The sequence below is a fragment of the Danio rerio genome, chromosome 12 (assembly GCF_052040795.2).
Source record: "Danio rerio strain M-AB ecotype USA chromosome 12, GRCz13ab, whole genome shotgun sequence".
NCBI lineage: Eukaryota > Metazoa > Chordata > Actinopteri > Cypriniformes > Danionidae > Danio > Danio rerio.
Window position 1 is genome coordinate 29,834,548 of NC_141032.1, and position 13,942 is coordinate 29,848,489.

At 35.1% G+C, this 13,942-nt stretch overlaps 1 protein-coding gene and 1 long non-coding RNA gene across 13 annotated transcripts in view; one reads left to right on the forward strand and one right to left on the reverse strand.

The window, feature by feature from the left end:
• Window positions 1-13,942, reverse strand: part of LOC141376814 (uncharacterized) — a 291,281-nt gene that overhangs the window by 254,851 nt on the left and 22,488 nt on the right. The gene's annotated exons all lie outside the window — the stretch shown is intronic.
• etv4 (ETS variant transcription factor 4) overlaps window positions 3,085-13,942 on the forward strand; it is a 32,683-nt gene continuing 21,825 nt past the window's right edge. For all 3 annotated transcript variants that reach the window (NM_131425.3, XM_087274663.1, XM_087274662.1), the window contains 4 exon segments: window positions 3,085-3,248; window positions 3,811-3,901; window positions 4,211-4,258; window positions 12,354-12,407. In NM_131425.3, the coding sequence (NP_571500.3) occupies window positions 3,192-3,248; window positions 3,811-3,901; window positions 4,211-4,258; window positions 12,354-12,407 (250 nt within the window). In that variant the 5' untranslated portion in view covers window positions 3,085-3,191.

Consider the following 13,942-nt stretch of genomic DNA (forward strand, 5'->3'; position numbering starts at 1 on the left):
CCTAAAAATAAAAATAAATAAATGCTAAAAATGTACACACCTAAAGGTCATCAAATATATGAGAGACTTCAATTTTTAATTGCTTAAATTGCTACTAGCATTTTTGGAGAGTCAAAAACATACAGGGAAAACATAATTAATACCCGTGGCTCTAATAAATTACAAGTCTTATAAAGCCAAAAATGTACCCCCTGAACATTGTTTATTTAATATTACATAACCAATAATACACAACACAAATGGCAGGATGGATTCACAACATGTCTTCCAGTCATAAGTTTATGCATATGTGTGGGTCCGCAATAGTCACATCGCAAGATATGCAATTTTGTGCTGGGATTAGATGATCAAGAACAACAGGTCAAAACACGTGGGATTTGTGGAGACTGTGCAAAATTTAAGCATATTAGAGTAAAAGTTGATTATCTGCATGTGTTTTTAAATCATTTTAACAGAAGCATAGGGAAGTTAAAAAAGTTAAAATTCATTTTATTAAAAAATTTATATGATGAAGACTATGCATTGTTAATTTACATTTGATTTTTCAATTTCTGTACCCGAGTACTGTTAGACCACCAGTGAACTATAAATCACTGTTTAGTTTACTTTAATATTTGCTCCATTGTGTTTATTTTTGACTGTATTTGGTTAATTATATGTATATAATAAATTACATAAAAATATATTTATATTTCACTCCCCTATCATCCCAATCAATCTAAAGTCTTTGCAAAAAGAGTTATTCAAGTCATCTGGTGAAATTATATTGTAATATATATATCGCGGAAAAAATATACTTTGCAATGTTAAATTTTTCCAATATCGTGCAGCCATAACTCACACTCAAGTGGTTCTACACTTTTATGTATTTCTTCTGTTAAATACAAAACAAGATATGCTAAAGAATGTTGGAAACCAGCAGCCATTGACATCCGTATAGCGACATAGCATACTCTGTAAAATATCTTCTTTTGTATTCAACTATTTAAATGCTCTTCTGAAGAAAAAAAAAATCACCTTATCTTTGATGACCGTAAGTGTTTAATATTCTTATCATTGGCAGGTAGGGCTGCACTATATATCGTTTCAGCATCAATATCGCAATGTGCACATCCGCAATAGGCACATTAAAAGATATGCAATGTACAGTCTGAATTATAGTTGAGCAAGAGCTACAGAATTCTATTTAATTACTGTATTTATTTATGCAAAAAAATGTGATTCTCGTTTCTAGTCCAAATATCTACATTTCAAAGTAAAAACAAGTTTATTTGGCTTATCCCACTGGCAGATAATTTAGCTTGTTTAAAGGAAAAATTCTTAAGTTTGTCCTATTTCTTCTGAAGTTGAAAACAAAACAACATTTTTAGAAGATTAGGAGATTTTCTGGATATGTGGACGAGAAACGAGATAAAGCAAAGTAAAAAAGTATATTTTGCATTGTGATTATTCAATTTCTGTCCCTGAATACGGCTGGGCTGCCCAGAAGACGGTCAAATAGAGTCATTCATGGTATTTTGTAAAACTTTATTCATATCACAATATATTTAGCAGAAAAATCAAATATCACAATGTTAGATTTTTCCAACATCCTGCAGCCTTAGCAGGGTCTTAAAAAGCGCATAATGTATGCATTCATAAATTAACCATGTAGTAAAAGTGCAGCAACCAAAATATTGATTGTTTACATGTACCTAGGTTTTACTAAATATCTATGTTTGGTGTTAAAAAGCACAAATAGTGTGGTTTTTTAACAGCAACAACCATTTTTACTTGTAAAACCATTCTTTTCAGTCAAGGAGCAAAAAATTAAATTAAATCCTCTTTGTGGCACCCTTATAATCGTAGCTTATTTCCTGTTTGATTAAAGTGATGGCGAATACCGTGTTATTTTAGTAGCACTAACAGTGATTATAGTTCACATTCACCGTGCAGCTGCTCCAAAATGTCCGCACACAGCGCATGAAATGGCCAAATTTAATAGACTACTGTACTGTAAGTAGCCTAACTCAAGTTCCATTACGCTGTTTATACACGCAGTTTACTGTGTATTACAGGACGTCATTGTTTTGCACAGGTTCTTCCGATTCATAATGGAAAGTATGTGTTGCTGTTTGCGCAGTGTACACTCTTTATATACTTCAGATATTGCAACCATCCACTCCCGTTCAGAACCCAGCAGCCACCACGTGATGTTTTCGCAAGCTGTATCTGTTGTTAATAGAGCAAACGCTCAAAACAACCATAAAACATTCCTGCTGGGGCAAGTTTTTATGAATGGCATTTTTCCTTCCTCGACTTTCCCCCTTTTTGTGAATGAAAAACAACTGGAAACGTACTAGGGAAAACCCTTGGGATTCTCAAGCGGCGATTGGCTAAAAGAACGCCAGCTCCGCCCTCGGTTGCTAAACCTCGATTGTGATTGGCTGCAAAGAGCAGAGAGGTTTCATTCATAATGAAGGACAAAGAGAAGAAATTTGAGCTATTGAAAGAGAAAATCCACCAATCAAAGTCCTCCAAACTAAGCGAACATCCAACAGCAAGAAGAGCAAGCTAAAGTCAGGAGTATAGTTTAAGAAAAGTGCTTATTATTATTTCATTAAACAACCTCTTGTCCACGCATAGCCCTACACACAAACAATCCAAACCAAAATAACAACATGCTTGAAATGGTATTAAACTTAAGCTAAAATTGAAGTGTTAAAGCAGACATATTTAAATTTATCATGACTAAACTAATACAAAAATAAATGTAGGTTATAATACTTTGTATAATATTTATAAAAAAAACTTCAATATAATACATAACAACAATATCGCGTTTTATTGGCTAAAAGAACAGCGACCCTTTCACTAAACCACCATAATCTTATAGCGAACGTGGCATATACATCAGCTAGTTGTCATTCTCCGCAAAATCCTGAGTAAACTCCCAGGACAATAGCTTGGCACAAATGAAGCAAAGAAGAGGTCTCGAGCTGTCCAAACAGTGATTTAGCAGAGCCTAGAGTGTGTGTGTTTATACGCACGCTGGTGGTTTTTTTGTGAATGGAGCTCATTACGTATGCAGCCTTCTCGCGCTCCATTCACAAACTACCGCTGCTGCTGCTGCCTCTGTCCGTCTTCCTTCCCCTCTCAGTCTGCGTGGAGCTCATTAAAACACAGCCTAAATGACCACAAACGGTTAAGGCATGGATTATAAGATGGATGGATATCTGGACCAGCAAGTGCCTTATACTTTAGCTAATGTGAGTATGGCTTTATTCACTTCAAAGCTTTGTTGCGCTTCACGCGGGGATGTTGTGCTGTTTCTCTGTCGTCGTTGCATGTGATTCGTTTTAAGCAAAAGCGCCGTTGCGATCAAAACTGTTTTCAGTTTGGGGCTGAGACAAAGTTAAACTTGCCTAGGAAATACTCTGTTTGTCTTTACGATGTACGCTGTGCTTACAAGGTAAACTTTAATCCTTTCTTTAAACGCAGTTCTGAAAATTGAGCTTGAAAGGAAATCAAAACTTCCCTTTTCGGGATGCTTGGATTGTCAGTATTTGCTGATGTAAAAGGCAATGCTCTGAAATCAGTTTTGATGTTGAATGGGCATCAGCTTATAATATATTTTAGTGAAAATAATTCGCAATGCACTGCATTTTTGTACCTTGTCATAGTGAATTGTAACAGTTACATTTTTAATGTTTATTTTACATGGTTGGGTTATTTAGAGTGAGTTTTAAAATAAAAATCAATCTTCATGATTCTAAATTCTTCTTCATGAGTATGTATTTTCACTTACATAATGTAGTTTCTGTTTTGTAGAGGTCGCAAGGAAATGGGCCCCTAAATAGACTGTTGATGGCGACAAAAAGGAAATACATGGACGCAGAATTACCCCCTCAGGAATCTGAAGGTAAAATAACAAGCAAGTTTAGAAAATTGTATATTTTTATTTTACATTTACACTTGCTCAATAGTAGCTTAATATTGTCAGTTTCAGGTAAATCATGTCTTTTTATGTGGACTGTTCAGCTATAATAACATGATTTAGCAAAAACAAACAACATGTAAGACCTATTTTTTTAATAAACAAATGAGCAAGAAAAGAAAATTCTTTTTATATATATATATATATATATATATATATATATATATATATATATATATATATATATATATATAAGAATATGTCATCAAACTAATTATTTCTGTTCCTTTTCAGACCTCTTTCAGGATTTAAGCCAACTTCAGGAGACCTGGCTCACCGAAGGTATGCCTCTATTTTAAGCATGTATTATGTGTCTTTATTGCAATAAATATGTCCCTCTAGCGGCAGTGGGAAAGGAAATATCACATGAAACATGCTATAGCAAGTGCGTATACTTGGTGAGAATTACAAAAACAAAACATAAACAACAGAAAGACATTCAGGCTGTGGTGGCCTATTTGCAGAGTAAGTCAAACAGCTGTTACAAATCATTCATGTTTTCAGTTTAGAGAGAATAAAAAAAATATTTTTAATAGCCGTGATAGTCCATACAGTAAGATTAATTTAGCCATGCATCAGCACAATTGTCATGTAAACTTACTGTTGCAAATGTGCTGCTTTTGTAAAGTGCACAGAAAAAAAATTGCCTTGATTGCACAATGCTGCTGGTTACGTTTTATTCGGAAAGTCCTGACAATGGCTCTTAAAGCCAGTACACCCAGGCAAAGCAAACAAACAGCATCAAAGCTGGACAGTCAGGAGGCAAATAGTTGAAATGAACCCTGCCAGAAACAATTTACTGTGTACATGTCAGAGTGTGGAGAACACAAAGGCTGCTCTCAATGAGACCGGGTGGCTGGATCCCCGCTGTTCTGAATGAATTATACATCTGTCCCATTCAAAACCCCTATGCAGATTTTACGATAACAATTACGAGGTGAAATAAATGCAGTTTTATTAAAAAAAAAACATGTACAAATAATATACAACATTACTTTTGTTTATATTAGTGAAACTCTTGTATGATTTTATTTTATGCTTTATTATAAATTAAAACCGTCTTGCTGTAATTGCATGCACTGAATATGACATATGGCAAATGAAAGAAGCAAAATCTTTAAAAAAAATAGCTAACAGTCTTACATTTAGGAATTAATTAATTAAAGAGATAATGCAATAATACTAGGGATGCTCCCATCAGGATTTGAGCCGATATCGAGTACCGATACTATGTCATGGTGATCGGCCGATACCAAGTACAGATTCTGATGCTCTGATGATCTTCTTCGACTTAACCCATAAACAAACACTTGTGATCAGTTTATGAGATTAGCCAGATATGAGAGTACCAATAGAGTCATAAAATGTGATTATCGGCTGATACCAATCTCAGGTCGTTCGATTGGAGGATCCCTAAATAAAACTGTAAACATATTTGCATTATGCATGTTTAATTTCTTAATGTATATATGAAAATCAATTGGATTGATTTGTCCTTCTTTCTAGTAGATCGACTCTTTAATTAAAGTTTTCCTCAAACTATTGTACAGCACACATTCTTGTCTGAGGACAACTTTTTTGATCCCTTTTAAATATTGATTATATAAAAACAACATTTTTTTTCAACCATTTTTTCTTTTAATATTAGGGCAGTTACTCTTGTCTGGGATCCCAGTCATAAGATAAATGCTCTTTATGGGCTTTTTAAAGTGCAACCAGAATAAGAGTTGTCTATAAACTGTGTCATGCTCATCTGCTATTACTATTAATCTTATTTTGCATTTTTTTTATCCCTTTCAAATGTTGACTATACAAAAACAACAATTTTTAAATTAAATATCAGGGCAGTTGCACCTGTCTGGGGTCCCAGTCATAAGTTACAGTTGAAGTCAGAATTATACTAAACCCGTGAATCATAACCCCCCCCCCCCCCCCCCCCCCCGTTTATTTCTTCCCCAATTTCTGTTTATCGGAGAAAAGATTTTTTTCAACACATTTCAAAACATAATAGTTTTTATAACTGATTTATTTTATCTTTGCTACACTGGCAGTAAATAATATTTGACTAGATATTTTCAAGACACTTCTATACAGCTTAAAGTGACATTTAAAGGCTTAACTTAAGTAGGTTAATTAGGCAGGTTAGGCTAATTAGGCAAGTTAGTGTATGCTGATGGTTTGTTCTGTAGACTATCGGAAAAACATATCTAGCTTAAAGGGGCTAATAGTTTTCACCTTGAAATAGTAAAAAAAAAAAAAAAAAATGTAAACTCCTTTTATTCTAGCTGAAATAAAACAAATAAAACTTTCTCCAGAAGGAAAAATATTATCAGTCATAATGTGAAGATTTTCTTGCTCTGATAAACATAATTTGGGAAATATTTAAAAAAGAAAAAAAAAACAATTAAATAGGGGATTTAATAATTCTGATTTCAACTGTATATTCTCTTTATGGACTTTTTAAAGTGCAACTAGAATAAGAATTGTCAATCTGTGTCATGCTCATCTGCTATTATTATGCAGCGTCAAACTGTGAACTTCACACATCAGTTAGGAAACAGAAGACGCAATGACCATAAACCAAAAACAATAGAGACCCGTTGTACAACAAGTACACAGAAATTTACCAGGTGGAGCAAAATAGAGTAATGTTGGCACTTTAGCTGCTGCAGTTTGAACAAAGAGATTGTAGTATTTTTAGAGCAGCTTCGTTATTCTCACACAGTTGCTTTTTAAAGGTGGCCACATTGTTGCTGGTCTTGAACTTTTCTTTCTTCTGTTCTGTTTGGGAGGGATGGCTTATAATCAGGTGATTATGATGAGTAATTCATCATATTGTTGAAACAGACACCGCTCCAGGGATTTTACACTTTAAAGAGTAAGATAAAACATAGGCAATAGTTGTTAATAGAAAAGCTTGTCCAGTCATGTGAGTAATCTTTACATTTGAAGACAGACCTCCTGGCTCCTCCCAGGATCTGCCGAACTAAAAAAAAAAAAAAGTCATTCAGGTTCCCTCAAAGAGAAAAAAAAGGAAACATGTCTCCATGCCTGCGCAGACAAACTTTGGTCTTGTGCTGACTTGCATTTCAAAGCCCTTGACAAGATGTTCCTGGAAGCTCACTGACTTGAAACAAAACGCATACACAGACAGACACTCCCACAGATGTACACAGACACACACGTTCTGATGTGACCATGTATGCGTTCACACCCACACACACAAACCCACACATCAAATTAGGCTGATAGACATCAGGTTGGTCACAATCAGCCTTGAAGCTCTAAAAAGCTTGAGCGACTCGCATTAAGCCAATTTTGTCAAAAAATTGCATGTGCTTCTTTTCAAAAAAAAAAAAAAAAAAAGTTGAAGCATGTTTGAATGATTTATTGCTTGATCTGGAGGGCCAAAGATTGGACTCATAAAAAACAGCCTTACTAATCCTCCTCGAGGCAGAAAAGAAGAAAACTTAAATGGCTCTAATATAATTACAGTATAGCAAGAGGATAAGAGCAGCATCTTTGAAATTAATGTAATTTCTTTGAGCATGCTCAAAAGGGCATCAGTACTGTTTCCGTCACACAGGAAGTGCCAGATTAATGTTAAAGAGATGGATTTAAATCTCCTAACATTCTGGTTTCTGTGTTTATGGTCGGCAGGCTGAAAAGAGAGCGGGAATACATCCAAGTAAAAAAAAAAAAGTTAAAAGCGTTACTGTCGTACACAAGCACACATGACTAAGAGCTGTTGCACATCAGGAATAAAACAGAACAGTGGGCAAAGAGGAAGAATAAAAGTTTCTTTTGCTTGTGCAAAATACATTGAAAGTTTGTTGGTTTTTCCATTTAAAACCATGATAATTGTTTAACTGTACATGTACTATAGATATTATTAATGTTGTTGTTAGTATTTTATTATTATAAGGTCTGAACTTTACATTTGCATCAAAGTCAGGCTTGAAGGGTAATATTTTGTGATGCAGATAAGTTGTTTTGGAATTAGTCTAATTTAATTGTGCAATTAAGTTGCGAAAATAATCATATTTTGAAAAAAAAAAAAGTGGACAAGAAATGGAAACACAAGCTGTTATTGCTTTGATCAGTACTGCTACATTTGAGCTGCTTTATTCAAGGACAACTTAATGTGGCAGTTTCTGTTTAATATTTTATTCTAACATAATAACAGAGATTTGTCTGGCAGTATTGAGTGGCAGTCCTTGGAATTCTATTGCATTATTGAACCAGTCTGTGAATCTACAAATCCACAAAAACTGGACTCAGCAAAATTATATGTCATTATAAATACCTTTTATAGGACATTATTGATTGTTACTGTACATTATTATGCAATCGGTATAGGAGACATATCTATTGCTTGGGTCTGTAAATTTAATCCAGCAACCTTTTAAAGAACATTTGAGTTTTACAGAATCTATTCCTTTTTAATTTGTCCACAAACATCTAAGAAATGACTTGCACACAAACCTTTCCTTCTCTAAAGCTTATTAAAATGTTAAAAACTGGACTCTTCTTATACTTTCCCTTACACACTTATCTTCTCTATTCTTTCGCTTGCTCTCTTTCTCTCTTCAAACACTTATTGCATGACCTTAAAAGCCAGCGTTCAAAGACTTCAAAGCAGGTGATGAATTCCAGAACACTTCACCAAGCAGAGCTCATCAACATTGTCTGAGAATGTCCTTCAGTTTTTTTTTTCTTCAGTGTGCGCGCAGGGAAAGACATTTAGTATTAACAGTACACTGCTACATTTAGTCTGAATTGAATCTCTTCTTATTCGGTTGAAATATGCTTACAATGTATAGGCGAGGTAATGGGCTACATTAGCTCGAAAGCCTGTAAATCCATCAGCAGGATTGAGCTAGAGTGTTGGTTGATTGGTAGGGGGGAGGATATCATATCTTGTGGTCTGACATTGATCACCCCTTATTATGTTAAAATATGGTCTGCCCCTTTTAGATTATAAACTAAAGGGATTTTTAATGCAACACATTTGGTAGAAATCAGCCTTCTAAATTTGGTCCTTCAAATACCATTTGCTTAAAATTAGTTTATTAAAATTAAAACAATTAAATAAATTTATATGCATTTATGAATGTATTATAATTACAAAAAATAATTACTGCTTATGTGAAGTGTTTCTAATGCAGCGTCTATGGACTAAGAGTTAATGTGACGTTATTCTCTCCTCTGGCTGCTGTCATCAGTCTAACATAATTGTTCTCCTTTTTCTGAAAGTCTTGAGAACACCATCAAGCAGTTTTTCTTAGTTTAGCAAATAGGATTACAAATATATATATATATATTATATATTTGTTATTCTCTGATTCACTGTGCTCTAAGTTTACCAAGCTATGACGCCTTTCGCTAACCCGGAAATGTGAAAAGGGTCTATATTTGTAGGTGTTATTAACTTTAAAAGATAGAGTTTATTTGGTTTATTTTTTTAAAGTATTAGTTCACCACAGAATTAAATCTCACCCTCTCCTTGTTTCACAAGGCTTTCTTCTTCAGAATACAAATTTGCCAATCATCAACAAACAAAAACAAAAGCTCAACCAGACTTGTTTGAGACCTGAGAACAAACCTCATTGGGACTTAATGAAGTTTAATCATTTCGTGTGACACAGGCTAGGTTTCCATCCATCTATTTTTATTCGCAATTTTAGAATATTGCATAATCAAATGCTTAATGGAAATGGCAAGATGCACATACATTTTGAGTAGGATAAACTTTTATCAGAGAAGATAAAATGTGTGTAAACTACGATGGGACAACATTGATAGAACTAAATCCAGTATGTGCATTAAAAAAGTCATGTGATAACAGACATGAGCACTATGGGATGGCATTAATAGACCAACCAGTAGACCGACCACATTGTAAAACATCTGAAATGTTGTTTTGGTCATTGTAAAATAGTCAAAGTTTGACATCAAAGTGGTTTAGTATTATATCCCAGAACTGTCTTGAGTGGCTGCTGCCCTAGTTGGTTCTCACGCATAAAGCAACCATGTTTAATTCTTTATAACCAAATCTGAATGCTGTAAAACAACTTAAATCTGTTCATCTTATAGCGTGACGGTGTCTTTTCAGCAGACATGGATCAATCCAATGAGTTTATATGGGGTTATTTGTTAAATCTTTTAACAAAGCTTTTGAGGTGGCAAGTGTTTTAGGCAAGGCAAGTTTATTTATATAGCACATTTCATACACATTTGTAATTCAAAGTGCTTTACATAAGCAGGAATAAAAGAGACAAGTATAAGAAAATTAAAACAGCATGGAATAAAAATGAATAAAATCAGACTAATGTGTTTAAAACATTTTAAGGGAATGAAAAAGATAATGAAGACCTAATAGTGCGATCTGTCGGACGCAGCACAGTGCTCAGTCAGTAAAGGCACAGCTAAACAGATGTGTCTTCTGTCTTGATTTGAATATACCTAATGTTGGAGCACATATGATCATTTCTAGAAGCTGATTCCAGCAGCAGGGGGCATATAGCTAAAGGCGAATTTACCCTGGTTTGACTAAACTCTTGGAATTTCCAAAGATTTGAGTTATCTGTTTGTATTCAGTGAGCATATCTGCAATGTACTGAGGTCCTATGCCATTTAGTGATTTATAGACAAGTAATAATACTTTAAAATCTATTCTGAATGTAACTGAGAGTCAGTGCAAAGACCTGAGGACAGGTGTGATGTGCTCCGATTGTCTGGTTCTGGTCAGAGTCCTGGCAGCAGCATTCTGGATGAGCTGCAACTGTCTGACTGTCTTTTTGGGAAGGCCAGTAAGGAGTCTATTACAGTAATCCACCCTGCTGCTGATAAAAGCATGAACAAGTTCTCTAAGTCCTTTCTAAAAAAAATCTAATTCTTGCAATGTTTTTGAGATGATAGTATGCTGATTTAGTTACTGCTTTGACATGACTACTGAGACTCGTATCGTAGGAGAATGGATTAGATTAAAATATCTCAGATTTGATTTACAGACATTTGCGTTCTAAAGATGAAGATTAATTGTTTTATAAAGATTAAATGTAAATATAATGTAACATTATATGAAAATATATACTAAATGTATATTTAGTTCTACTTTTAACACACTGTGAGACAAAACCAGCAATGATGTCCCATCAAAAATGCGAACATAAAAAATAAGCTGAGAGCAAATTTTGATACAAGAGTAATAATAGCCCATCTACTATTCATCTGATGGAATTCAGCAGTAATCAAGATATCTGCACACACACACACACTCAGTGATGATATTGATCTGCTGCCTGTAGAAAAGTGCTGGCACATGGAAAAGTGGAGGTGAAGGTCACGAGCTGTCCAGAGGCAGTAACTCAGGTTTCACACAGATGATAAAGGGAGACACAGGCTAAGCTAATGGACAGCCCATCCCTTCTTCAAATCACAGTATTCATTTAGGCTATGTGTGCTCAAGAAAAGTGACTTGGTTTGAAGTCATATTTAAAGTCTTATCACTAAGTCAACAAAAGCTTGACTTACAGAAGCAAATGATGAAATACAGGAAAACACAAATCCAGAATACTAGATAGATTGCCTTGTTGGGCCAGATAACAGCTTGCATCAACGCAAATCTTCTTTTGGCACTAAAAACAACTATCATGATTGATATGAAAAGGGATAGTGTTATTTCTTCATATGCATTTACAGAAGTTTCCCTTTCAGATAAAACTATTTTTAGATTGAATTAAATCAAGCGTGCAAAATTAATTAATAAAGTGCACAAGAGTCATTTTACTGGCATTTGCACTTTTTAACACTCAAAAATGTCTTATTATTTTGCGCAGTGGATTACCCATACCTGATTATCATTAGTTCTGCTGTTTGCTGTTTAATTTGTGTTAAATTATCCACTGCATTAGACATTTTGAAATTAGCTGCTGCATTTGTGTACTCTAATTTACTTACTGTTTACTCACTAGATCCCTTGCATTACTTTCCAACTATTTGAAAATGTATGGGACTACTCTTTTACAGTAATTTTACTGGTGTATTTGGGGTCAACATAAGACCCCAAATTGTTTTTATTATTATTTTTTTTTATAAAATTGCATTTAAGAATAAGGTTGAGCTAAATAATAGCTTCTTAGTCATATATTCATTAACAAGAAACAGTGATTCTAGAATTGATACTAGTCAAAGATTATACTTTGTGATAAAGTCAATAATATCTAATTACAGGCTTTAGATTTGGTTAGATGCATTTCATAAAAGGATATAAATACATATATGCAAAAACCTATCAAATTAATGTAATATATATATATATATATATATAATTTTTTTTATAATGCTTATTTTAACATGTTGGTGTTCTTTGCAGCTCAAGTTCCTGACAGCGATGAGCAGTTTGTTCCTGACTTTCACTCAGAGAACTGTAAGTACTGCATCTTTTTGATTTACGTCTGATAGATTACATTAATCATCTTGAAACCCGAGAGGCTGAGAGAGCTGACAAAAACAAAAAGAGATAAAGAAAGGGAAGTAGGTTTGTCCTCCAATTATTTGTCCAAAAAGTGAGTGATTGACAAACGGCTGGAGGCTGAGGCGTGGAGTTTTTTCAGACATACGGTCCTGTTCTCAGGCTCTGTCTAACAGAAAAATGCGATATATGACCTATCACACTTATTCTGACGCATTTGGATGTTCATGTTGAAGAGCACCTTCCATTTGCATGTGCCTGAAAGACTCAATTGAGTGGCGAAGGAAGCCGGTAAAAGATCATTCAGGAGTCAAGCACAAAGATTCCCTTTTTGCGTCCGTCAGAGGTGTAAATGGGAAAGCAAATTCCTGTACCACACAATGCAAAGGCCGCCTTTTCAACTGCTTGCCTCATTTTGTTGTGTCTCCTGTCAAAGCCTTTGTGTAAACACTTCCTCTTAACCCTTTTGTTTAAGCCATTCACAACACATTGGGTTGGGCCTTTACCACGTTGGCGAGTTTGTTATGGTGACAATTTTTTCGAGGGTTACAAAGTTCACACTATGAGTCATAGATCTTGTTTTTTTCAGTAACATGAACTGGGTCGTGGCTTGCTAAAAGACTCCGGGTAGACACAATCCCAGAACTCGTGTGTGCAAACAGTGCCAGTACCCCATTCTACATCTGACCTCTAATGACAGATGCTCCCCATAACATATTGTTCTTGTCTGTTGTGCAACAATAAGGGGGAGGAAGTGGAGATGAACTCTGGGGCAGGAAGGGGTCATGTCTACTTAACCCCATCAGGACATAACCAATCACCAAAGCTCTTTGCCATTGACAGGCTTTCCTAATACTCACAGAGGAGATGGGAGTTCAGGCTGACAGGCCTGTCACATTAGTTAAGTGGAGCAAAGCTTTGACTGACAGCAATACCCACCCATTCATTTAGACGTAATGGAGTAATAACTCAAGAATTGGTTGCCATTTGAGGTCGCTCATTGAAAAAAAAAAACTTGAGATGACAAGGCAGCTATAAACATAAACATATTCCCCCACATTTGTGGTCTCTATGGTGTGGGTCAGTTTATACCACCAGCTAAGATCCAAACAGCGCCTCCTCTTTATTGCTGTGCTACATTTAAACTCACCAAGATTATCGTGACATTCAGGTGAGTCCGATGTTTTGCTAATTCGTGCCAGCATGTTACATTTCATAACTTTCTCTTGGCCTTTTCTTTATAAACACATCAGGGAAAACAAGATACAACCCAACACATAAGTGTTTTGGTTGTTTTGCCAGTCAAGTTGTTTCCCGTCTGGGCACGAGTATAAGTCTGAGACTCCGGGACAGAGCGGAATGCCAGATTAAAGAAGTGGGGGAGGTGCTGGACATGCTGTTGTGCAACACCTGCACATCTGGCAAGTCTATCCCCATTCCTCTTGTTTTTCCACATTGAGAGTCTCCATTTGGTGTAACTGTGACCCTCC